Consider the following 26097-nt stretch of genomic DNA (forward strand, 5'->3'; position numbering starts at 1 on the left):
CCTGCAGAAAGGTCCAAAGTGGATAGGATGGTAATTAGTTGGGTAGCCAAATTACTCTTTGCTTGAAGCCATTGGACCCAAATGCAATGTCCCTAGCTTGAAGTAACTTCTGAATTAAGAGTAGCTTTTAAACAGCCCACTAGAAGGCTTCAGGATCAGAACTGCCATTTCTTATTTCCAGAAATAATACAACACTAGTCACCACTGCTGGGGGGAAAGAATAACCTAGTCTGAATAAGAACAGCTTTGAAAATGTGACCAGAGTTCCTGACCGCTGACTGGAAGAAACGAATAAATGACGATGAAAATTAATGCCTAACATGAGAACTGACACCCCTGGATGCTTGGGAATGGCACCCCTGACGACGTGACGATGGAGACAAAGGAATCAGCCATGTGTATGACATAACAGTCAAATGCTTTAGGCTAATTATTGCCAAACCTCTCTCTCTGAGCTCAAACAAGCCTGGGCTCCTGTCCTCCTGGGGAGGCGCTGGGATCTCCTCCAGGTCTTACCTGTCGCTATCTTAGGAGCGGAGGGGCTGTATTGGGATTGCGAGAGCCTGGTGTTCATGTGAATGCTCTGGCCAAGCCATGGTTGGCCAGCCCTTGGCGGGCTTTTCTTTTCAGGTAAACATGTTACAAAACCTAACACTGTAAAACCTAGCATTGTAAAGTTTTAGACAGGAACTTCGGGGGCTTTTCAAATAGAGAAAACAGACCTCAAAACTGCACAAAAGCTGAAAGACAAGTGAAGCATTTGAGGTTCATTGGTTCTAGAAGCTCACATCATGCGCTCCCCTCCCCAGGAGGAAGCACTGATACTTGTAATGTGGGGCATGAAAGATGTATATCTTCCCTCCCCCTACCTCCCCACAAACACTTTCCCCGAAGCCCACAGCCCACCATGCACCACACTGGATAGCAATGCGGTGGGGCAGGAAGGAGACAGACGCCTGGGACCATGGTCCCCGTCCAGAGTGTAACAGACAGGGCACCACGTGGCGAGCGCACTCGCCTGCCTTCTGCACTCTGTGGAATCTCTGGCTCTGGGCTGTGCAGCTCTCAGCTGGAAAATGGGCCCCTATTTCCGAGAGAACAGCAGGAGGCTGGGGCTGGGCTACCTCTCTCTTCCAAAGGACCCAAAGGTCCCAATGTGACTTTGCTGAATCCAGTTCTTACTAACATTTTGATATTGAAGATTTATCTCTATGCAATGTTGAAAAGGATAAAATTTAACTACAGTTAGCTGTCTAAACGGATCCTGCTCCTGCCCGCTGGGAAGTAAGCCAAAGGGATCAGAGCAAAAATATTTTTTAAAGAAGTAAAATAAAGTTGCATTAAGTATTGCTTTCTACACAGCAGCAGAAAGTCATAAAAATTAATGAGATTTAAAATTTTTATTTAGATTTTTTTTGGGGGTAAAATCAGTACTATTGGGGAAAGAACATGAGTTTTCAAGTCATCCAGACTTGGAATGGAAACCAAGTTCAAGCCTTGTTAGTTGTGTGAACTCGTGGTATTCATTTAACTTCTTTGAGTCTTAGTTTCTTCAGTTGCAAGTGGGGGCTGATGAGATCTACTCTGAAGAGTTTTATGAGAACTAAATTAGATAAACGATGTCAGACACCAACCACAGCTCCTGGCACAGCTCAAGTACTCTGCAGAGGCACTGCCTCAGGTTACTAGCTTCCTTTCTGAAGCCCTGTTACCCCACAAACGTGGCATGAGAAGTGAGAGTTAGCAGCTTTTACTCGAAGATGGAGCAAATATTTCTACTTAAGAAACAAGAGCCAGGCTAAATTTTATTTCACATGGATGCTTTTGAAATGCTTTTAACAGCCCTAGCAGGTTTGGCTCAGTGGATAGAGCATTGGCCTGTGGACTGAAGGGCCCCGGCTCAATTCTGATCAAGGCATGTACCTCCATTGTAGGCCCCGGTTGGGGCACATGCAGGAGGCAATCAATGTGTCTCTCTCACATTGATGTTTCTCCCTCTCTGTCTCTCCCTCTCTGTTCCACTCTCTCTGAAAATCAATGGAAAAATATCCTCAGGTGAGGATTAACAACTACAAAAAGCTTTTGACAATTCATTTCCACTGCTACTGGGATTGGAATTTTATTGACAACAAAGGAGGAGAGGACTGCCTGAGTTGGTGTTAATCAATACGTGAAAGTTAAAAAAAAATTTTTTTTAAAGTGAAATGCTTTTTCCTTGTGTTCATCCCTATAACCTCTGGTATGAGGAATTAGACACAGGGCATTATGTCTGTAAAATGAATGAACAGACTCACTGGCTTCTGAGAAGAATTCAATTCCATGTTTTCCTGTGCTAAACATCTATTTAATATGACAGAAATTAAGAGAGCATCAGGGAAAAAAAAAAAAAAAAAAAAAAAGGGCAGCGAACCCAGTGGCCTTACCTGGAGCAGACGCTCCTGCTCTTGCTGCCATTTCTCCTGTCGCCTGCGCTCCTCTTCCGGGTCCCAGGCCCAGAACTTGAACTGCTTAGAGAACAAAAACATGATCAGAATTGAGCCACGTCCTCAAGGCCCGGCCAGCGCGAGGGCCACGAGTAGTCGGTGGGCTGGCACCCGATGGACACACAGAAGCAGAGCCTCCGTTTATCTAACGGTCCTCTGTGCCGGCAGTACCGCTCTTTAATCTTAGTCCCTCTCTGGCTCCCTTCCAAGAGGCCGACAGGCTTCTGTGAACCTTTCAGGAGCTAATGAAAACACGAAGTAATTAGCCCCTGGCACGGGCAGGCTTTTGCTTCATTTCTTTTAGAAGCGATTTCTTAAATGAATTCACGCGCGAGAGCGTAAGATGCTCGTTCTGCATATGGATCCTGGGCGCAGGCCAAGGGGCCCGCTGATCTCAGCAGAGCTGCGTTTTGTGGGGAGCGACTGTAGGACTCTGTCATTTCTTATGCTGTAGCTGCTGCCCACACCGGCCTCCTCTACCCGCTCACCACTGCCCACCAGCGGCACCTGAGACCAGGCCATGGGGAGCCTCTGCCTTGGAACCCACATAGCAAACAGTCCAACCCAAAGACTCTTTTTTTGTTTGTTTGTTTGTTTTTTGTCTTTTAAGAAAGTTTTTTGTGAGTTTGGGAACCAAGTCAGTGAACAGAAATAATGGGAGAAAAATGCATGAGTCAGAGCGGACACCCAGGCCACAGGGTATGAGACTGAGAGGGTCCAGGTGAGGGGATGGGCGGAAATCCTGGCTGGTCCTTGGGGAACCAGCAAAAGGAGGGCTGCAGTGTTGGACGTTGGCTCCCCCATATCGCCCAGAGTGGGTGCTGAGGCAAACCAGATTCCCCAGTGACTGTACTTCCTCCCTCCCCCCTGACGGGGTACTCTGGGGAGACACTTAAAACTGCTGGGGAACCTTGAAAGAAAAAGTGAGGTGAGGGTGGGAGCATTAGGGAGAAAGGGAAGAGTCTGGGGCACAGTCAAGGAAGGCAACGTGCAGAGAAGATTCTCAGGCTGCACCAAGGGGCTCTGTGCTAGTTAATGAGCCACAGAGGAGCTGAATTCTACAAACGGGTGGGAATTTCAAGGTGAGCAAAGGTGACAGGCTCAGCCCTGGAAACACCCCGTTTAGAGAAGAGTCAGATCCGCAGAGAGTGTTCAGATAAAACCAAGCAGATAAAACATGGCACTGGGTAGTGAGTGTCACATGTCTTGATACTTTAACTAGCAAACGCTTATTTTATTTCACTTAAATAAAACACGGAGAACTAAATGTGTGGTTACTATTACTCAAGGTACTGATTGCAACAAAGGGTATAACCAAGACAGCTTGGGTCTTGTAGAAAGAGTCCAGGCTGGGCCCTACTGCCAGCTTAACTATGTTGAATGATTGTTCTCATAAAAAATAAAAAAAAAAAGATTGGAAATGCTTATAGAAAGTGCATATTTTAATACTAGTTCCTACTGTCACATGCATTTTAATTGCTTCTCTTAGGTTTTACTTCCCTGACTCACTTACCCTTTTGTTTCTAGATCACAGCTCTGCATAATGATAACCCACATCTTCCCAATTCACCTGGCAGTGTATGCATGACTTCCACCTATTCTTTTACAATCGTTTGAAGCCCATTTTTTAATGAGGTCCTCTGCAAGCGAATCCAATTCTCTATAATGAACATCACACTAAATGCATGATCTCACTCCTCAGAATGAGTTACTCACAGGTGTAGTTGCAGGTGACTTCTCACTGCTGGGAGAATCCCCTGGACAGGAAGAAAGAAAAAGAAGATCACAGTGTGAGTAGCTTCGCACTGTATTTCTTGTTGATCCTCTCAGTGGAGTGTGGCTCCTATGTCAGCTTCAAACCAATTTTTTTGTAAGCCAAGAGCATTAGGAGATCAGAATAAAGCAGACCCCTCGAGTGGTTGGTACCCATCACCAAAAGCAGTCAGGAGCAGTGTAACAAGACTGATGCCATCAATTAGCACCCAGTACTAAGCGCTAGGAAGCAAAATCTATTCCTACTAGTGCTGGATTTTAATACACCTTGCATTCCGGCTTGATTGACAGATGGACAGTTCCCTCCCTGTCTGCCATGGAAACGTTTCATACAGAGAGAGGCCAGATGTCACCCAGGAAATAAAGAGAGTGACACAGTTAACAAGAGAACCATGTTCCCGGTAAACGCTTCTCATCTTTGCTTTTAAAAAAAGAAAAGGTCAATAAAGAGGTGAATATTTTTATTTCTTTAGATTTTCAAAATCAAAGTATAATCCTGTGAATCCCCCCCTCCCCAATTTTAGTACAACTGGTATTGATATCAAAGAACTAGCTCTTTGCTAACTGTGTGCCAGAAACAAGCATTCCCCCCCCCCCCCCCCCCCCGCCGGAGGTCAGAAATGAAGAAAAATACCAGACATTATTGGTTGCCCGCAACATGGATTTGTTTGCACAAAAGAAAATACAGCTAGCCAGTATGCATGTTACCTGACTGGGAGAAAAACTGGGAACGTCGCCAAGAGTTCTGAACTCTAAGCGGAAGGCTGGCAGTGCCAGGCGACTCTAGATCAAATGGCAGAATGAACAAACAGAAAATCATGAGAACGTGGGGGTGAGAGTTGTGTAGAATCTTCTCCCAAGTCCCAGGCCCAGGTGTGGCTATCCCAGAGCTGAGAGGGAAAGCATCTAGAGTAGGGGTGTCGAACTCAATCAGAGAAGGGGCCAAAATCTAAAATCCAGCCTAAATCGTGGGCCGAATGGTTTACTGAACAAAGATCTCAATAAAACTCCACACACACCCTGAAGACATGGACAAAAGTCAATGGAAATGAGGCAGCTCCTGCTATTCCCTGTCTTCCTCGGTGTCAAGTGACATTTGATGGGCTCCTACGTAAAGGTGATATTGTTAAAATGTTGAATCTCAAAATGATAACATGTCATGGTATGAAAGAACAAAATGCACAGTGTGCATTGCTTTTGGCGAACACTAGGAAAATATAAAGGACAGCCAAGATGAGTTCAGTTATGCTTGTATACACTTCATAAAGGTTGTGCAGGGAAGTCTGTGGCAGAAGTTATGTGTGTCACAAGAGCATGTAAATGTCTGTGTCCTGTGACAGCCCCATGCAGACACAACTCATCTGCATCTCGAAGCTAGCGCTGTGCCCATTTGTCATCATTCTCAATGCACCTATTGGATTTTTTGCACAAAAGACATACAGCTAGCCAGTATGCACTTTAACGTGCACATATGTTCCTGAAACACCAACTTGATGTATCTTTCTACTGTTGGGAGGGTTGAGAAAAGGAAGCTTGTCATCTTTAAATGTATCATATGAAGGGCTACAGAGCAATTAAAGACTATTTGTGCACGTGTGTATGTTTAAGAGAAATCTGTGGGACAACCTTAGGGCTTTATGGAAATGGGGGAGATAGACTGTCTGGGGAAGCCAGTACTAGGTATGGCTCCAGGATTCCCCGTCTTAAACCTATAGCTCCTTTGGACTTGAGGTGCGACCTCCGACTAGTCAGTTACAGGTGCACTGACTTTTTATATCCAGGCAAAGACCTGTCCTTTCCTTGTCTCTCCAGATAAAGACAAATCATAGCTTTTAAGATTACATTTATTAGAGGCCTCCATGAAAGATATGAGTTTATACATTTTAAACAAATATTACTGTTATTTCTATATCTGCACAATAACAAAGTGCTAGAAATAGGGCAGAATTTAAATTTGTCTAAATATGGCCAATTGCTGGCCTAATTATAAGACTATTTTTCATCAGTTCCCTTCTGCAGGAGCGAAAAATTGAAAATACATGTGTTGAAGACAGTATTGAACTTGTTTCCACATTAAGAAACTAGTGATCATCAGTGCATGCTCCAATAATTCCTTCCCAAGTACTTCCTGCTAGGTAGAGAGAGCCCAACTTATCTCTCAGCCCTCAACAAAGGTTCATAGAAGCCAACTCAGATTCTACCCCAAACAGCTGAGCACCCTGTAAAAAAAATAAAAGTAAAAATAAATCCCCAGCCACAACATGCCTACACTATCCTCTCTCTCTCTGCCAGGACTCTCAATTTATAAAATAAACTGGGGAAAGTACAGTCAAAAAGAAAAGCAAGATACCGTACAGTTCTTGCCTCCGGAGCTTAGCTGTTTTCCTATTACAGAGAACTCACACCAGTAAAGCCCAGTGGTCTGTTCTGAAGAATAGTCCCTATGGATCATGGACTTCACATCACTAAGGCTCCTTTTGGGGAGACTGTAGGCACCTAGTTGTCTCACCAGGATAAAGGGATTCAAGTTGGGTGAATTCACAACCTACGCATGGCCAAAAGGTACTTGGGAGTTTGCAGTGGTCAGTGCCTTTTACAACTCCCATAGGCCCTAAACGCCTAACTTTTTAGAGGCCACCCCTCCACACATTATATCAAACATATGAAACATAGTAAAATATACCCCCAACATATACATGTATTAAATACACACACACACACACATACATACATACATACACACACACACACATCTATTCTTGCTATAACAGATTCTGGAGAGATTAAAGGTCTTGCTTATGAGTGATACATTTAACCTATGATGAGGAATGATTTCTTTTTTATTTTTTTTATTTTTTATTTTTATTTTTTTTTATTTTTTTAGATTTTTTTTCTTATTTATTTACATCTCTGTCTTTGAGTTGACTTTACATATTTATATAAAGTATAATAGTACTATTGCTCAAATACTTTACATTTATCAATGAGATTATAATATTATTTTAGGTAATTGATAGCTCACATTCATATTTCCTTTTGGATATTAAGTAAATTAAGAAGAATATAACATTGATAACACTTTACAGAACATAAACATTTCTTACATATAATTTTAAAGAAAAATTTGTATTTCTACTTTTGTTTCCTCTTTTTACATCTAAATTATAAATTTAGTTTATGGCCAATAGTAATACTTTTCTCTTTTTAATATGGAATAATTGCATGTAAGTTTCATTTGCTCATGAGTTACTCTGAAATTCAGATTGATTTTCCCATGTTCAGGTAATTGGTGAGGTAAATGCTACAACACAGAAAAGCTCTTTCTTGGTGCACACAGGCAATTATTATGAAGTAAGAAAGTCTGACTTTCTTCTAAGATTATTGTCAAGTGGCTATTTTATAAAGACTACATAATTAACAATCAATGGGGTTGATATAAAATTAAGATTATAAACTTTTTGTTAAAGTTATTGATTTCCCCCCCATTTTTGGAGACAATAAAATTATTTTAAGGCATCAAACACTTGTGTAGGCATTATCATGCCTATGACTGGCAAGATGGTCTTGACGGCTGGGGTCCGTGGCTGGGCCACAGAGAATGCAGCCCCAGAATTCTATTCTGAAATCAGTAATCCAGCCACTGGGCTCTGCAAACACTATGGCCAAAGGGACATCAACATAAAGGAGGTAATCCTCATTCACATGAAGTAATATTTTACTGCAGATGGGCCCAGAAGAACATGTAGGACTAAAATAAAGCATTTCCTTGTCTTTACCTTGAGAATTGAAATTTGGCAAATGTAACTGGTTGGTTTCAGGCATTTTGTCCAGAAATGGATACGTCAGGGTTGCTTCTGGTTCTGGAGACTTTGGCTTTCCCACCTGGATCAGGAGCAAGGGACACAGACATGGCAAGGATTGTCTATTAGTAAAGACACAGGAGAAATAGAACAAAAGAATCCATGGCAATCACATAAGTCAGTAAGCCCAAACATCTAACTTTTAAATGGAAAATTGGCCCCATTTTTCTATTCTCCTTTTGCTTTTCTACTTTAATGTTGAGGTCAATTTTCCAGAGTTATCAAATGAGAGCATATACAAATTTCATGATCACTATTTCCCAAACCCAGAAGATAGTATTCCATCTTTGGGATTATACATCACTCTGTCTCATTTTCTTATTGATCAATCTCACAGTCTCTCCCTGATGCTACATAATGCTAAATTTATAATGTGAGATGTGAGATGTTCCATATAAGACTAAAAAATACCCCCTTAATATGTTAAGTGCTAAATACTAATGTACTATTACCTTTTAATGGACATTATTGTCGGATACTACTCAACCCCACCATCAAATTCATGCAAAGCGTATTAAAGATAATATACTTTGCCTGTTGACATAGAAGCATTATTATAAATAGCCATTATCAAACAGCTCCATAGCAATGATGCCCTTAGGGGGTTTTGAGGCATGTTAAATTACTTCTCCTATATTATATAGTCTCCAATTTACAAATTTTTACGTTTGTTTTGTAAAAGTAGAATTTTCTTGTTATTGTCATTTAATTTCATCTCGTTTCTTCCCAATCTGATTGGCCTTTATTAGAAGCACCTTCTTTCTAGTTTGTTGTTTCTCATCAATGGATTGCTGAGAGACCAGATTACCAAACTAATGTCTAAAATAACCATCAGTAGATTCTGAGCAAAGATCTGAATGAGGAGCAGGGCTGGATCAATTCATGTCCTTCTAGCTGTGTACAGGACTTCCTCTGACTCACTCTGGCTGGAGGCTGGGTTCCCAACAGATTCATTTGATAGCCAATAAGCCAAGTGAGGTTATAGAGAGAGCACCATTTCATCATAAGCTGGTCTATATGATTTAGTCCTCAAGATGATTTAATGCCTAGAATTTCTTCTTGGTAGGATTCTATTTTTTCCCTTTAAATATATTTTTATTGATTTCAGAGAGAGGAAGGAAGAGGGATAGAGAGAGAGAAATATCAATGACGAGAGAGAATCATTGATTGGCTGCCTCCTATTGGGGATCAGGCCTGCAACCCGAGCATGTGCCCTGATGGGGAATTTAACCATGATCTCCTGATTCATAGGTCAATACTCAACCACTGAGCCATGTTGGCTGGGCACCTATTTTTCTCTTATAGATAATATACCCAACACTAATGGAATCCTGAAGAAAATACAGTTAATCACTTCATTCTACATTAGAGAAGTCAACTAGATAGCTAAATGAACTTCAGTATTAATTAAATATGCAATAAGTTGACAACCCTCACATCCTGACCTCATACAATCTCCTCCATCTTTAAGTCAGATGAAAACATGTTTCAGCTAATGTCCAGTTGTAAATGAAACAGTTCACAGTCAGCATAAATGCTCAAAATGATCACCATATAAAAAGATCAGTGTGTGTGCATGGGCACTTGGCAACACTCTCAAGTGAAGTAAAAATTGTTGCAGCCACGGTGATCACCTCTCTCCCTTTTCTAGAGTTAACTGTACAGGAGGGAAAAGGAGAAAGGGAAGAAATTCACATGGTATAAGAAAAACCAGTGTGTTCAAAAACCATTACACCATTGGTTAATCAACTAACAGAAATTCTTAACTGGAGTCCATAGAACAGAATTTAGGAGCTGTATATACTTGGTACCAATTGACAGAAAACTACAACACCCAAACAACAACAACAACAACGAAACACAACACACACCACACACACACACACACACACACACACACACACACACACGGAGTTAAGACCCTAAAAACAATTTTTCCACAGGTAGATGTGACACTTATGGTCCTAAGATGGCTCACAAGTGAGGTTCCCAGACAAGGTATGCAGAAGAACATTCTTTAGTTATGGTATTCATTCTGTTTGATTAAAAACAATTCTAGCTATGAAGTAGAGTTTTCCTTTCAGTTTAGTTTTAAATGAAACAAAAGGTCAATTTGGAAGAATGCTGAATAATGAAGTATAACATAGATAAGGCAAAACCTGCAAAGATAGGAAATCCTGCCTGCCCTCAGTATTTTTCCCAGTTTTGTTCCTCTTTCAAGACCTACAGACAATTCTTTAATTCTCTATGTATAAAAAGTGGGGAAAGCTAGAGTCTGAAATTTCCAGAACGCATCAAGGCCATAAGCATTTCTGAGACTCTACCAAGGACACAGCACTCTCAGCTCCCTAAGGCCAGGGGCCCTATATTGGTCACTGTTGAATAGCCACTGTCTAATACAGAGCCTGGATCATAGTAGGTACACAGTCAGTATTGGTTAACTAAATGATGGAAGAACCAGATGTATAAGTGGTAACATTTTTACTCTAAAGTCAAATCCAAATTTAGGGTTAAGTTTTAAAGTTGAAATATCAATATCACCACCGGTAAAATGTCCATAGGAAAAGTCAGTGGTTCTCTACTTTGGTGGCCCATTTGAATCATGGGGAGCTTTTAAAAAATACAGGTGAAATTCTAATTTATCTGAGCTGGAGTGTGCTTGGTGCATTTTTAAGTTCTAAAAGAAAGCCAAGGTTGAAAATAATTGGTATAAAAGATGAAAACTTTTAGACTCTGCTTGAAAAAAACAAAACAAAAACACATTACTATGAAGAGAACGAGACTCCAAACAAGGAAGAAAGTTAATTAAAAAAAAGATGCTAAAACCTATTATATCAGAATAATAAGTTTCCAGTTTCCTTGTTCAATTCTGGAGGCATCAGAAATATGCTGCTATAAAATAGCTAAATATGGGACAGATAATCTTTAGTGAGCTGAGAATAATCAAGCTCATAAGCAACAAACCAAAACCTAACTTCAAAGCTTTATAACTTTTGTGAATATCACATTAAAATACACATCTAATTATTCATAATTAAAATTGATTGTTGAAATGAAATTTAATAGATGTAGAAAGGATACATATATACCAACTATTACTAGAGAGAGGTAGGTTTCTGTGACTTTTTCTCACTCTTGCTCTATGTCTGTTTATTTATATTTCATTTTAAATAAATGTACATATATTACTTGAAATATTTATTACATACTTATATGTACATCACTATAAATATAATTTTTAAAATATATATTTTATTGATTTTTTACAGAGAGGAAGAGAGAGGGACAGAGAGTCAGAAACATCGATGAGAGAGAATCATCGATAGGCTGTCTCTTGCACGCCCCCCACCGGGGATGTGCCCGCAACCAAGGCACATGCCCTTGACCGGAATCGAACCTGGGACCTTTCAGTCCCCAGACTGATGCTCTACCACTGAGCCAAACTGGTTTCGGCTATAAATGTCAATTTAAAAAATATATACTATAGACATCCTAACCCTCAAGGTAACAGTATGAAGGGCCTTTGGTAAGTGTTTAGGCCATGAGGGCAGAACCCTCATGAGTGGGACTGTGCCCTTTATAAACGAGTCCCTAGAGCGCTCCCTCGCTCCCTTCTGTCAAAGGAGGACACATGAGAAGTTCATCTGTGAACCAGGAAGTGGGTTCTCGCAGGACACCAAATCTGCCTTGGTCTTGGACTTCCCAGCTGCCAAACTGTAAGAAATAAATGTCTGTTGTTTCTAAGTCATCCATCCATCTCACAGCAACCCAAGTGGGCTAATGTATCCATCTTTCTGTATGTACTTAAATTATTTACAATGAGCATTGAGTATATTTGCATTTAGAAAAATACAGATTAAAGACAGAAGAAAGATGAAAAGAGAAAATAAGTTCTTCATGATGAACAAGTGTCACAGTGGCAGCCCCCGGCCCTGCGAAGCCATGCTAATGTAAACGTAACTGCTTCAATCCACTCCGAAATTCACCTTTTGTGACAGCACCAACTCCACCTTCCCACTCATTTCGTTCTCCGGTTTCTTCTGGTCTCTCTCTTCTGGCACATCGTCCCTCAGCTTGGGGCTGGAGGAGAACTCCACTGAGGCCACGGTGGGGCCGGACCGAGTCACAGTCGTTGTAAAATGCTGTGGCTCTGAAAGGGAGTCACAGTCAGAAACGTAAAGGAGCTGCATTACCGTGTGACAAGGTGTATAACGGAGCCAAAGATGCCAGCATTCTTTAGGCTCTTTCATGCTATTATAAAAAACAAAACAAACAAACAAAAAAACAAGCAGCATAAAACACATCAAAGAATCCCACCTTAAAAAACGTAAGTTCTTAGTAAGAGCCAGAGTTTACATAGGAATAACACCGCACAAGACAAAACGTTGGCACGAAATATTCTGATAGGTGAGCTGGGTGGGCCAACATCTCCAGAGAGTTTCCATCCAAAAGAAACTATGAATGTCACGTGGCAGCCTGACTCTTCCTTTTGTATTCTAATGTGCCTTCTTATCATCACAGGCTCATAACGGGACGTGTTGAGATGGCATCGTATACACAATGCAATGAAAACAAAGTGCTCTTTGATATATAGGGAAGAAGAAGGCACACTCTAGGGCGGGTGGAAAAGTCACTCACTGAGGGGCCTATCAGAATGAGGGGATATGATCCAGTTTGGAATTTTTAGTCATGAGAATTTCATTTATCCTAACATGCCATTTAAAACTAATTTGGAATTGGAAGAGGGTGAAAGGCTTTTATGTTTACCAAAATAAGAAGTGTGTTGAAAATACTGAAAAGCATTCATTCAAGAAACATTCCCATCCGTGGCATTACTGTATTCTTTCAAACTATTATTTTAAACTATTCACCAGCTTTATTATTTCAGTGTCTATTTTTATGATATATATATCATAATCTGTCTTATCTATGGCTGTTACTGTGTTAAAAGATGACCCTCAGTTTTTATCATTATTTATTTGGGGCAATATCATCTTATTTATGAGGATAGAGATACACTTTCAAGAAAACAAAGCAAAGCAAGGTTTTTAGAGCCAAATGAATCATAGTCAGAATTTCCCTAAAACGCCTCCAGGTGGCAGCACAACCCCATGCCAGTTTTAGAGTCTACCTTTCAGTCGCTCCTTAAGGAGGAATTCTTGGCTCTATTTCTTGACTGTTAGATCCTAAGAGTTACCATGATTTACCTTAAAACTAGTCTGTTGGGAAACAAACCTGATGAGGCAAGTGCTGTATTCCCTTCTTTTAGGTTTTCACCATCTTTCTCGTCTGCTTGGCTGTTTGGTTCCATTTCCTCAGTGGTTGCCTGAAAAAAAAAAAAAAAGTTTTATCCCCCTTTGAATAAATAATCCCTTTGAAGGTTGTAAAAAGTTAGAGGATCTTCTTCTTTTTTTCAAATAATATTATTTGGGCAAACAAGGCGAGTTGCCTATATGCATGTATTCTTTCCTATTTCTTAGGCAGCTTTCTGGTGAAGGGCTGGCTTTGTGGAAGCAGACAAGCTAGGAAGGAGAAGAGAGGTACTGAGGCAGCGGCAGTTAGGGCACACCTACGCCCACTGCCACCTGCCCACCTCCTCAGATGGCCTCAGGTGCACATCCCCATTTTTTCTTCTTTTCACCACCAAATTTTCAAAATCGTAGTTACCACCACTTGCTCCCAAATGTCTCTAATGTTGGCTTAGGGTCCTATCACCAGTGGGGAAAAACTACTTTTATTAAGATTACAATTAACCTCTCAATAGCTTGTCTTCAGCATAGATGGTTCTTAGCATTGTGGAGTTTATTCTTAATGATCTCTTCTCAAGAACTCTATTATCTAAATTCTTATTTTCTCTCTCTCTCTCTCTCTCTCTCTCTCTCTCTCTCTCTCTCTCTCTCTCAACTTTTCTCTTACTGATTCTTGGTCCTTTTCTTTTCATAAAAATATGGGTCACTCCTGAAAACTTCAATTATTTTCCTCCACCTGTGCTGTGTCACCTCAAATGTATTAATTATTGCCATGGGTTCACTATTATATCTTTATCCATTTATGACTTGTACTTAAATCTTTAATCCCTTAGAGCCCATCAAAGCTTCAGTTCAGCTGACCTACCATCACTGTCATGGTAAATGCCATGCTAAATGTTAGCCTCAAACAAGCCTCTCTTCCAAATCGATGATTTCTGTTTATGGCATTAATTTTCCTCTTCACACAAATTAAGCTTTGAGGTGTTTCTTGACCGAGGCCTCAAGCGTGTCCATCATTTACAAGTCCTACCAAGGCTTTAACACAGTAGTTTTCATATCCATCGTTCCTTTATGTTTTTTCAGCTAGGGATCTCTCTGGTTTGGATCTTGCTGTCTAATTCACTTGGTACATCACTATGATGCTCATCTCTCTTAGTAGTACCTCAATTGTATCAATGTGATGCTTAATATTCCATAACATGAAAAGAATTTGGAACAACTTAAATGCCCAACAATTAAGGAAGAGTTGTTCAAAAAAGGAAACATCATCCTATATAATAAAAGGGTAATATGCAAATTGTCCCCTTGATTGGGAGTTCCACCAGAGTTCGACCAAGGGGCGGGGCTGGCCTGCAGCCTGGGGCCCCTCCCCCTGGCCTACCCAGCCAGATCTACTCCTATCAGGGCCGGCCGACCGGACCCCACCTGTGTACAAATTTGTGCACTGGGCCTCTACTGCAATCATAAAGGGATATTGAATAACTAATGATATGTGGAAATATTTGTAATGTAATGTTAAGTTTAAAAATGTACACTATATAGACATATGATGCCTACATAGTACTATAGAATGTATACTTAAAATGGTGAAGATAGTAAATTTTGTTATTTGTATTTCACCACAACAAAAAATTAGAAAGGAAACGTTAAAAAATAAAAATTATTTGCAAATTTTTTAAGTGTAAAAAATACACAACTTCAAGTAATATGCTTTTCAAGCATCTAAAAGATTTTATAACAGCATCTAGTGGCAAAAGGTGCATTTTCTTTTGGAGGATGAGGTAGTTTTACAATCTTCATAATTAGATGGGCAATTTCTGCTGATGGATAGCCACGCATCAATTTTAGAAGAACATAATATTAAATTAAAATGCACTTTTAAAACCCAGGGCAAGAAATAGCATTGCATTTCTATTCATTAATGAACTTTGTAACTTTCTAATATATCAACAAGCCTGAATTGAATCCTTTTAAGAGATTTAATGAGTGAAAATAGTTAAATAAATGGAACATTCTCTTATTATATTTGTTACATGTATATAGAAATGTGTGTGTATATTGTTATATTAATTATTGATATGACAATAGCATTTGATGATCAATCAGTCGAGCATTACAAAAGAATAAGCTGGGTTTATAAGTTAAAGTGCTCCCCCCACACATTTAGAAATTGTAATATAGGATAGTATTTTTTTTGTTTTATGACATTAATATATAAAACACTGACAGAAATACTGATTTTTAGGTTTCCCCCCACAAATGGCTTAGATTATAGAAAACTATCTGAGGTTGAGCAACAAATTTGCAGTTAAACATTGATGAATGATGCTCTTGAGAATACTGGTGTTTCCAATTACTAGAAATAAAATAACTACAAAAAATCAGGCCAAAGCGTCCCCAGCCCCAAGATGAAGCAAAAAATGGACATATTTTATTGAATATCAGATTCCATCATTTTTAAGTTGTATTTTCTAGGTACTACTAAGAAAAAACAAAACAAAACACAGTCTGTTAAGTATGACACACTATTGCTTGTAAGACATCCTAATTCTGTGATGCTCAAATGTGGAAAGCATGCTGCTTGGAATCAATGCCACAAAACTACTCAAGTCCTTTAGACATCATTTATAAAGGAGACAAAATTCTCAAGCATGACTTCACTGAGAATTATTTTATTAGTACAACACATTCCGGCAACATTTTACTTATGCGAGACTAATGGAGAACTCCCACTTTCAAGAATTCTCACATTTCTGAATGCATTTCTATGTGGCTTAACTCTCACAGACTGAGCTCCAAGATGACCCCATTTAATTTCCCTTAAATGATGTTTCAAGGTTACTATAGCCACGATCAATATTTCCTGCATTTACCATATGTCAGCATTGTTAAGTTACTTGACATGGATTATCTCACTCAATTGTCAGAACAGGCCTACTAGTATAAGGTAGGGACCAATATGATTCCCTTCATACAGGTGAGGAAAGTGAGGCCTAGGGGGCTGACTTACCCGGGATCCCACGGCTAGGAGGTAGGGGATGTGGGAACCCTGGCCTGTGCTGGTAACCGCAGTGCCCCTCCTCTAGGCTGAGAGTCACACCCACTTTCAAGCTGTCCCCAGGGATTTCAAGGTTTGGATCGGTAAGAAGCAATCCAGAACCTGAGGGTCCCAAGGTTACTGCTGAAATGATTCAAACTGCCTCTCCAGTTCCCTTTCCTTGTCATCCATTCTACCTCATTCTTCTCATTCTATGTCTCATCTATTTATTCTGCAAAAACTCTGGAATCTTTTAGGAGGCCACTGAGCTCCGTCTCTATGTCCTAGGGTAGCTTGAGACCAGACTGCTCCAGCCATCACTTCACCTTAGGGCTTTCCAATCAGACCAGGTTCTGGGTGGGTAGGGGGCACTGGCCCAGCACAGTATCTGACAGAGAGCAGATACATAATCTATGTGAGGTAAGCACATGTTATATGCATTATTTATGAAATGTGTACTCTCAAGCTTAATTTAAATGCATACTAGTCATCAAAATCAGGCTATTACTAGCAAAATATTCAAGATAGATGAAGAGAAAAAGCAAACCACAGTACAATTTGAATAACATGAGCCCATTTAAAAATATTTTATACTAGTCAAGCCAGCATGGCTCAGTGGTTGAGCGTTAACCTATGAACCAGGAGGTCATGGTTCAATTCCTGGTCAGCACAGTGGGCTCAATCCCCAGTGTGGGGTGGGCAGGAGGCAGCGAATCAGTGATTCTCTCTCATTATTGATGTTTCTATCTTTCCCTCTCCCTTCCTCTCTGAAGTTAATAAAAACATATTAAAAATATTTCATATGCACTGATAAAAAGAGGATACACATTAAAAAATCTTAGTACTAATTTCTGAGTGGCTAGAGTACTAGGTACTTTGTATTTTCTTTATAATTTTCTGTATTATGGCAATATCTATCGACTATTTGTAATCAAGGGAAATCCCCAAAGCCAGTTTAACGAACTTATGTCTGGACACTCTATCTCGGAGGCTTGTGACTTTTGTACTCATATCATTATTTCAAAGGAAATGAATTCAAAATCGGCAGTTTTCAGCAAGCCCACTGTGCTGGAAAATTCACTTTCTGACCCATACTTTCCTCCTAAAGAGAGGAAGGGCCTTTCCTTCCCGGGAATGAAAACAAGTAAATAAAACAGATCCCTGGACACCAATGAATGAGAGCACAGAGAAGTTACAGGGGCCTAAGCCAGGAGCTGGCTTCCCCTTGACTGAGAACATGATCCAAACTGGCTCGGGTGCCAGACGCAGCCCCGAGGCCACTGGTGGGAGGTGGCAGTTTCCTGGCTTGAGAGGGACAAGGTCGAGCCACAAAACCTACCAGCATCTCGCTGCTTATTTTAACAAGACTCTCACTGGTGGCCTGGCCCGGAGACTGACACTGAAGAAAGCACTGGAAATAAGAAACCGGAGACCAAGAACCGTTCTGAGACCTAGGGCATGGGCGGTCCCGTTTCCAGGACGGAGGGGCTATGAGAACTTGGGCTGATCATTTAACCTCTACGCTGGAAAGATGTGAAGTCCAAGGTCGTCTGCTGGACGACCATTCTGTGATTCTGAGTGGTTCCCTGGCTCCAGTCTTGGATAACTTATCTGGACATGAGCCTGGAAAATCAGCCTACTTACTAGTAGGTCTTGGCACCGTGACCCAGGTGCCATATATGCCATGCGTGTTTCCCCTCTCACTTTTACATCTCCAAATATAGGTCTATTTTCACTGGACGAAAGAGGATCTACATGAACAGTCAGCCTCTCCATTCCCTAAGCCTTTTCCTTTTGCCTTAAACAGTTCAAGCCAACAATGTGAGGCTCTGATCCAGGTAAGATGGGCTGGGTTTGATTTTTTTGTCCCTGACGTATACTTCAGGTCTGTAAACGCTCCTTACCTACAGATCTTTAATGACTCTTAAAGAGCCTTAAACCTAACACTCTGAAGGCTACTTCTAGAGAGAGAGAAACAGAATCTGAAGAAATGTCTGTTGACATTTGACATCTCAAAGGAATGTGCAGTTGGTCTCCGTTGGAAGGAAAACAGCACCTACTCAAATGCCTTCACGCTGTTCTCACTGCAACACGAAATGTTTCATGAAAGATCTGCTTGTCTGTTTTCCTGGACCAGAAGATGTTAGGAAAGTACTGGATTTTCAAGAGGAAGGCATGGGTCTTTGTCAGGGTGGAGAAAACATACCTAGCTATTTAGTTTGAGAAAAGCATAAGAAGTAGTCTATACATCTACTTGCCGAGTTCGGTCCTTGGTCAATGAGGGAGAGAATTGCTGAAAACCTGGTGGGAGGGAAGGCCTGGCCAGCAGGGGGCGCGCAGTATCATTTGGGATGAGTTGGATCAAGGGTCATGAGATGGAGTGACAAAGAGATCAATCGGTGAGTGTCCTGGGGGTGCAAATGGTAGAGGGAAGCCAGAATTGGGAAAAAACGAAGAAGAAGAAGAGAAGCAAAAGGAGCTGCAGGAAGAATCATGGGAGCAGGTGCAAGGGTGATTGTCTTCCGGGAAAAGCTGTTCACGTCCGCATGTGCGTCAGAATTACAACCGGAAGAACTGACAGGTGAAGCTGGAAGACTACAGGGAGTTCATTGCCTGTATGAAACTCACACCTGCTCAAGATGCTAATTTTGATGATCCTACTTTAACGTAAAACAACTTTACACCTATCACCTTTTCAGGCTTTTGAAAAATGTAATGTGACTTTCTCTCCTTTGTTGTATGACAATATTAAAAATAACTTAAGGCCACCTCTATGAGTTGCTTCAATGTCATGCTAAATGTTCCATATACAGATTCTCCCAATATTATTTTTATCTTTATTTTACATATAAACTGAGGCTCAGCCAGTTTAACTTGCTCAGGCAGCGTTTGATCTTTGACCTAGTGCATGGAGTATTTTAGGCATCTTAAGAAAGTGTCATTTTTTGTACCATTAAGAAAAGAAGAGATTAAAGCACAAATATAATGTACAGGGGATTAAGAACGCACTGGGATAGCTTTGAGGGAGATAGAAAACATCTTTCGGTAAGTTACTAAACAAGATAAATTTATTCTCATATCAGATAACATAGCAAATTCTCTTCCAATCCTGAATTCTAGGAGTCTATTTGTGCTATGGCATGGTTTCCTTACAGAAGCCAATATTTTAAAATGAGAGAAAAAAAAGTGTTAGGTTTCCACTGGGAACTAGCGCAGAGATGAGCAGGAGGAGATGGGAAACCTGTCCCTCTACTTGGAGTCACCCCCATGATCTCTCAGCCCCGTGACCCCTCCTATGGGCTCCTCATCACTGTCCATGCCTTTGTTCCTGCTATGCCAACATGTGGAATATGGGAATCCTGGTATATTCCCAGCATATGGAATGGCCTGCTGCCCTCCTCCATTTCAATACAAATCCTATACTTACGTCAAGAAATCCACATCCCACAAAATACCTTCCCGACAAACCCCAACCCGTAATGATCATACCTGTTCTTGGCAATCTTACACCCCTTCTACATTTTTGACCCTATTACCTGGCACTTAATTAGATATAGTTTTATATACTTTCCTAGTTGCTTTATGAAAAGTGCTTCCCCAGAAAGTTTACACGTTTCTTTTTCTATTTAAAAAAAAATGTGACACAAAGTAGGTCCTTAATTCATTGGTCCTCACCAGTGAACAGGCAACCATTGGCAAGGTCATTGCCATCACAACCTCATTACCTAGAGATGACTCAATGGAGGATGATCTGGAGTTGCTGGTATCAGTAGACATAGCAGAGTAACAATGATAATCATGATAGCAAGCCTAGCTTAATTTATGATCTATTTCCAAAGTAAGAGAGCTGTGGTCCCAAGAGTTTCCAATGAGAAAGGTGAGGTAGAAGGAAACTAAAGTGATGACATAGTGTTGTACAATGTGGTCCTGTTGGCACAAGAGGTTGACACGCCTGTCCTCCTGGAGTCCAGGGCCACCCTCCACTGCTGCTCTGGTCTGATTGAATGCCCCTGCCTATGGTGGCTGTGCCCTTTGACTAGTTCCAGCTCGCCCTGAAGGAACTGTGACATTTTAGTGGTGGGTGAGTCTACTCCTCTGTAAAAAGTGTGTCTGTTGGAAATGCAGACTTTGGAAGAAAGACACTATTTAAAGAGAAGAACACTATTCCTTTGATAGCCCCACAGAATAGGGCAAACGAGCTAGAAACAGCAAACCAGGTCCAAGCTGGTATCAAGCCCAAGCAGCCCCACATTTCAAGCCGGTCACTGCATTTTGCCATCACCAATCAAGCCTACCGTGCTGATGAGAATACACAGGCTGTAATGCAGTCAAGAAACGCTTTCCTTGGAATATGGAAAAGGAAGTATGAGGAGGAGCAGGTTGATGAGAGAAGTGATTCTTTTAGAATGGCTTCTGGAACGACATATTCTGGATGGCAAACTTTTGGTGTCAAGTTTTAGGTAAGCACGAAGAGTGTTTTAGTAACGAGCCAACATTTAATGTAGCACAGCTAACACCTTGGCTTCGAGTCTAATAGATCCACCCAGGTAGTTATCTACCCAGAGCATAAGGAGAGAGGCCGTCCCATAGTTAATTCAGGGGCCTAAAATATACTGGAGACAGGGACAATAAATGACCATTGGAACCACTATAGTTTATTAAACTAGAAATTATCCAAACTGGACAGCTTTCCAAGGAAGAGACACAGAGGAGAGACTTGCAGGTGTTCCTAGCAGTGTGGACTTGCCCCCGAGGCTGCCGGGATGAGGCCAGTTTCCAAGGGGAAGTTCACACGGCAACCGTTTTATTTGTGTTTACCTTGTTATAAACTGCATACACTTCTGAGATATCCTGATTTCCTTCAGATCACCTAACTTTTTCTTCTCTTAAAATAGGATGTGTTGGGGGGCTACGCAGTCAACGTGAAATCTCTCAACCCATCCCCTCTTTGTCCTTAGAGAGTTTAGCTGCACAACCACATTAAAATGGAAAATGCGTTGCGTTGAAAGAGAACAGGCAATTTTCTGTTTCTTTTGACCACAGAAAATAGGAAAATTAGTAATTACTGAGAAGGATCAAATAAACACACAAAACCCCCCTTTCTTCTGCTTTAGGAGCCATAGTCTCCATGCAGGATGGTTAAAGCTCTCCCCCAAAGAGTTAAAAGCTTAGAACAAGAGAGATTACATAGTTGCTTTAGGAAGTCTAGGCCTTATACCATCTGCTCTCTCCACTTATTCCTTTAATTTCTGTCAGGAATGAAACCTGTTCAGCCAGGGGGAGGCTTTCCAAACTCAAACAACAACATGGTCAGAGGCTGGAGCTGGTGAGGGGGAGAGAGGCCTGCCGGTCAGCGGAGCCCCCAGGAAGCGCTCTCGCAGGTAGTCTGCTGGGCCAGAGTGAGCCCCGTGCGTCTCTGTGATGTGACAAGTGTTGGGGGACATGTGTGACACCGACACGGTTGTTTTTCCAAGGCACAGTGAGAAAGAGCTGAGCTCGACAGTGCGTGCAAAGGGCCAGCAGCCTGAGAGACAGGGTCACCAAACAGCAATGGAAAAGGTTTCTGAAGGGGACTTAGAAAAGGCTCACCAGGAAGTGTGGCGAAAGAGAAATAAGGGCAGAACGACTATCCCAGAAAAGCAATTCCAACACTGTAAAGTCTAGTTAATTTTGGGAACTTCTCATTTAAATGTCAGAGCATAAGTCACCCGGGCTGGTATGGCTCAGTTGGGCATGGCCAGGGCACCTCCCTGGATTGTGGGTTTGATCCCCAGTAGGAGTTGTGCAGGAGGTAGCCGATCGATGTTCCTCTCTCTCTCTCCCTCCCCCTCTCTCTAAAATCAATGAAAACATTTTTAAAGAAATTTTAAGAGCATAAGCTAATGTTGACTCTTACTAGGGGAACTCAATGTTTCATCTCATGGCAATTTGTAAGAACTCTTCAGAGAGGGTAACATGCACATGAAAAGTCAAATGAAATTCCAGGTCGGGAGATTCAGCATTAGCCTGGATCATAAAACCTTGCTCCTGGAGACCAGCGAACCTGTTGCCATGGTGAGGAAATTATTCTGGTCGATTCCAATTGGAATCTCATAGCTCTGTGGGGAAGAATTACATCCTCTCAGCTATCTAAGAAAAGATATTTTATTTTTCAAAAGACAAATGCCAGAGATAAGAAAAAGAATACCCGGGCGGGGGTGGGGAAGGGTGGTGGGGAGGGGGGAGAGGAAGGAGGCTTAGCTAGCTGGGTCATCTCATCTACTCAGCCCTGGAGCTGGGAGACAAGTTTTCCTCATGACCAAACCTTTCTAGGCACTGGGGAAAAAATCGTGACAGTTTTCCCCATCCTTTGGAATTCCAACCCCAAGGCTATAAATTAAAACTGCAGACATCAGCCTCTGGTGAGAACAAATGGGGTTGAGCAGCGTCCAGCTTGCACCCCGAAAGCTGGCCTGCGTCTGGGCTGGTGGAAGTTTGGGTTTGATCAGCAGGAGCCTTCTGGTGTGGAATCTAAGAAGGCGGAATCTTCCTGATGGAATTTATACTCCAAAGGGGCAAACAGAATGTTCTCTTGAGTTTTCTTTGCTGCTGTTCTTGAGTTATCCTACATTTTTCAGCTTGGACATTCAATGGTGCTTCTAATTACTCCAAATTTAGTTTGATTATGAATGAGTTTTTGTTTGTTTATTTTAAAAATATATTTTTATTGATTTCAGAGAGGAAGGAAGAGGGAAAGAGAGAGAAACATCAATGATAAGAGAGAATCATCAATTGGCTTCCTTCTGCATGCCCCCCCTCCCCCATTGGGTATCGAGCCCACAGCCCGGGCATGTGTCCTTGACCAAATTATGCCTGGGACCTTTCAGTCCATAGGCTGATGCTCCATCCACTGAGCCAAACCAGTCAGGGTGAGTTTATTTATTTATTATTTTTTTTATTAATAAGAAAGCTGCCATTTTATGCATATTATCAAGGATGGAAAGCCAGGTTTTGAGAACAGAAGTTATTTTCAGATTATATTAATAAGTCTGATGGGGTCCTGAACAAACAGAAAGAAAAAAAAAAAAAGGTTTAAGAGAGATTGATTTATTTTTCTTTAACACCTGGCACCAAAAATGTGATGACAAGTTTTTCTATTCCTCTTTTATATTACACCATCTACTATACCCACTGGTTAGATTTGAACTGTGCTCCCCCCTCAACTCCAAATTCATATGTTGAAATCATGACCCTTACCTAGTCCCTCAGAATGTGATATTATTTGAAAATAGGGTTGTTGCAGGTATAATTAGTTACGAAGCGGTCCATAGGGTGGGCCCTAACCCAATATGTTGCATGTTCTTATAAAAAAGGGAAGATTCGGACAGTCACACTCCCAGGGAGAGCACCCTGAGAACATGAAGGCAGAGATCAGGGGATGCATCTACAAGCTCCGGAAAGTCAGAGACTGTTGCACCACGAGAAAGAAGCCAGCAGGAGGCATGGGGCAGATTTCCCCTCAAGGCCAAAGGAGGAACCAGCCCTGCCAACACCTTGATTTTGGACTTCTAGCCAGCAAGGCTCTGAGACAGTTCATTTCTGTTGTTTAAGCCAGTCAGTTCGTGGTACTTTGCTAGGGCAGCCCTAGCAAATAAATCCACGTAGAAAGAAATGGTCATTATCAAGCCCTACTTACTTTTTAAAGCAGATTCATTCACAATGGAATTATCCCAAAGAGGGGGAGGAAAAAAAAGTCTGGTTCTTACCGTCGGATCTTGGGGAACAGAACTTGGCTTCTGTATGCTGATCTCGATGCTGTTGCTGCCTTGCTTCAGCGCCACGGGGGACCCGTGCACTCTGGCCACACCTTCGAACATCTGGGATTTGGTTAATGAGGGCACGAGTGCGTCCGTGGGACACTCACTTTCCTTCTCCACCTCATCACCGTGAACTGTCTCTCCATTCATGCTGACTTTCCCATCGACCTATAAAGACCAGAATGAACAAAAACACGCTAGTCCCCAAAGAAAGAGTAACAACATAACACATTCAGGATCGCCTGACAATATTACCATTGATAACCATAGTTCACCAAAGAAGAACATCTCTTATGTGCTTCGGTTGGCTCTGGCAATTAGGACTCTTATAAATGTTACCTGAGAAGGGCTCTTTAAAAGGTTCTCCGCCTTCTCAGGCCACTTCACATTAAATTACATTTCACGTTCACCTAACTTAGGGTGTGCTTTTATTTTAAAGAAAATCAAAGAAACTTATGTATAAACTAAAGGCCCGAAGCTCGAAATTCGCGCTAGAGGCTCGGCCCTCACAGCCCCAGCTGCCTCAAGGCCCCGTCTATTGGTCATTCTGGAAGGTCTTTACGGAAGGTCGTTCTGCCATCTGGTCTAATTAGCATATTAGCTCTTTATTATATGTATGTATACATGCCGCATATTTGGGTTCCAGTAATTTGTCATTTAAGTTCTGTTATTCCATAATTTTGAGGTTTTTCTTTACTGGTGAGCATATAAATTAGGTAAAACCCACCTCAGATCAGGACTATTTTACAGGTTATCCTGGGGGTTAGGGGAAAACGGGTACTTTTTTGACACGATCATGGATGGCAGGGAACTAATGCTTGCTATAGTATAATAAATCTCTACTTCCAGTTAATTTTATAATCCTGTGTTTTTTGTTTGTTTGTTTGTTTGTTTGTTTTCAAGAAAAACAGCCATGCACATTAAAATATTTTTGTTTTGCACTGAGGTGTAGGGAAGGCAGTGAGAGCAGGAAAGGAGGGGCAGAGAGGGCGAATAGTTGGGCTTGGTGAGAGGCATCTAGAAGTCTCTGTCTTGAGGCCTGAGCCAGTATGGGAAATAATTGTGAGCAGAAGCTCTGTAGTTCAAGGGCCTCAGATTAAGTTCTGGCTTGACAACCTACCAGCCATGTAATCTTCAACCTCAACCCCTCAGCTGCAAAATTTATAATAATAGTATCTCCTGCTATTATGGTGATTTTATGGATTAATCTATGTCCAGAGTTTAGAACCACACCTGCCCATTTTAAGTATGGAAATCTTAGTTATTATTAGTAGTAGGCCTTCTAAAATCTTTCAGAAGGAACCGTGAAAGGCTGGTTAGTGGCTTGCATACTCTATTGTCTATACTCCGTAAGGAAGAACTTTAAATCACAACTAAGCACACACAATTATAACTGAAACCAGAGCTTTGCAAAACACTGTTTACCTTTATTGTGTGTGATATACTAGGCATTTTTAATTGTATTATATATATTATACTTAATTTATTTTCAATGTTGATTCCAAACCAATAAATTGGTTTCATGACATAGGAATAGGAGGCAACTTTCAGGCTAAAAAACACTGCCCAGCCAGCATGGCTCAGTGGCTGAGCATCGACCTATGAACCAGGTCTTTGATTTGATTCCCAGTCAGGGCACATGCCCAGGTTGCTGGCTCCATCCCCAGTGGGAGGTGTGCAGGAGGCAGCTGGCTGATATTTCTATCTCTCTCCCTCTCTCTCTAAAATCAATTTTAAAAAAAAGAAAAGAAAAACACTGACTTAAACTATTTCACTAAATATTCTTTTACTCTTAATTCTGTTTTACAGGGAAACTGAGCCTGTATTCCTGGCTCCCTTACCTCTGCCCTATTCTCCCTTCCCCCAATACACAAACACTCACTCACACACATGCTGCAC

General features: G+C 41.3%; 1 protein-coding gene across 11 annotated transcripts in view; it reads right to left on the reverse strand.

Moving 5' to 3' along the window:
• LIMCH1 (LIM and calponin homology domains 1) overlaps positions 1-26097 on the reverse strand; it is a 318608-nt gene that overhangs the window by 19964 nt on the left and 272547 nt on the right. For 6 of the 11 annotated variants that reach the window (XM_084900385.1, XM_084900380.1, XM_084900383.1 and 3 more), the window contains 6 exons: positions 24148-24366; positions 13352-13442; positions 12103-12266; positions 8033-8138; positions 4200-4240; positions 2424-2504 (listed from right to left, as the gene is read on the reverse strand). In XM_084900385.1, the coding sequence (XP_084756511.1) occupies positions 2424-2504; positions 4200-4240; positions 8033-8138; positions 12103-12266; positions 13352-13442; positions 24148-24366 (702 nt within the window). Of the gene's footprint in view, positions 1-2423; positions 2508-4199; positions 4241-8032; positions 8139-12102; positions 12267-13351; positions 13443-24147; positions 24367-26097 lie in introns of all 11 variants that reach the window. The other 5 variants (XM_084900375.1, XM_084900384.1, XM_084900379.1 and 2 more) reach the window with 1 other exon arrangement.

The sequence above is a fragment of the Pipistrellus hanaki genome (genome assembly GCF_964339955.1).
Source record: "Pipistrellus hanaki genome assembly, chromosome: 1".
Taxonomy (NCBI): domain Eukaryota; kingdom Metazoa; phylum Chordata; class Mammalia; order Chiroptera; family Vespertilionidae; genus Pipistrellus; species Pipistrellus hanaki.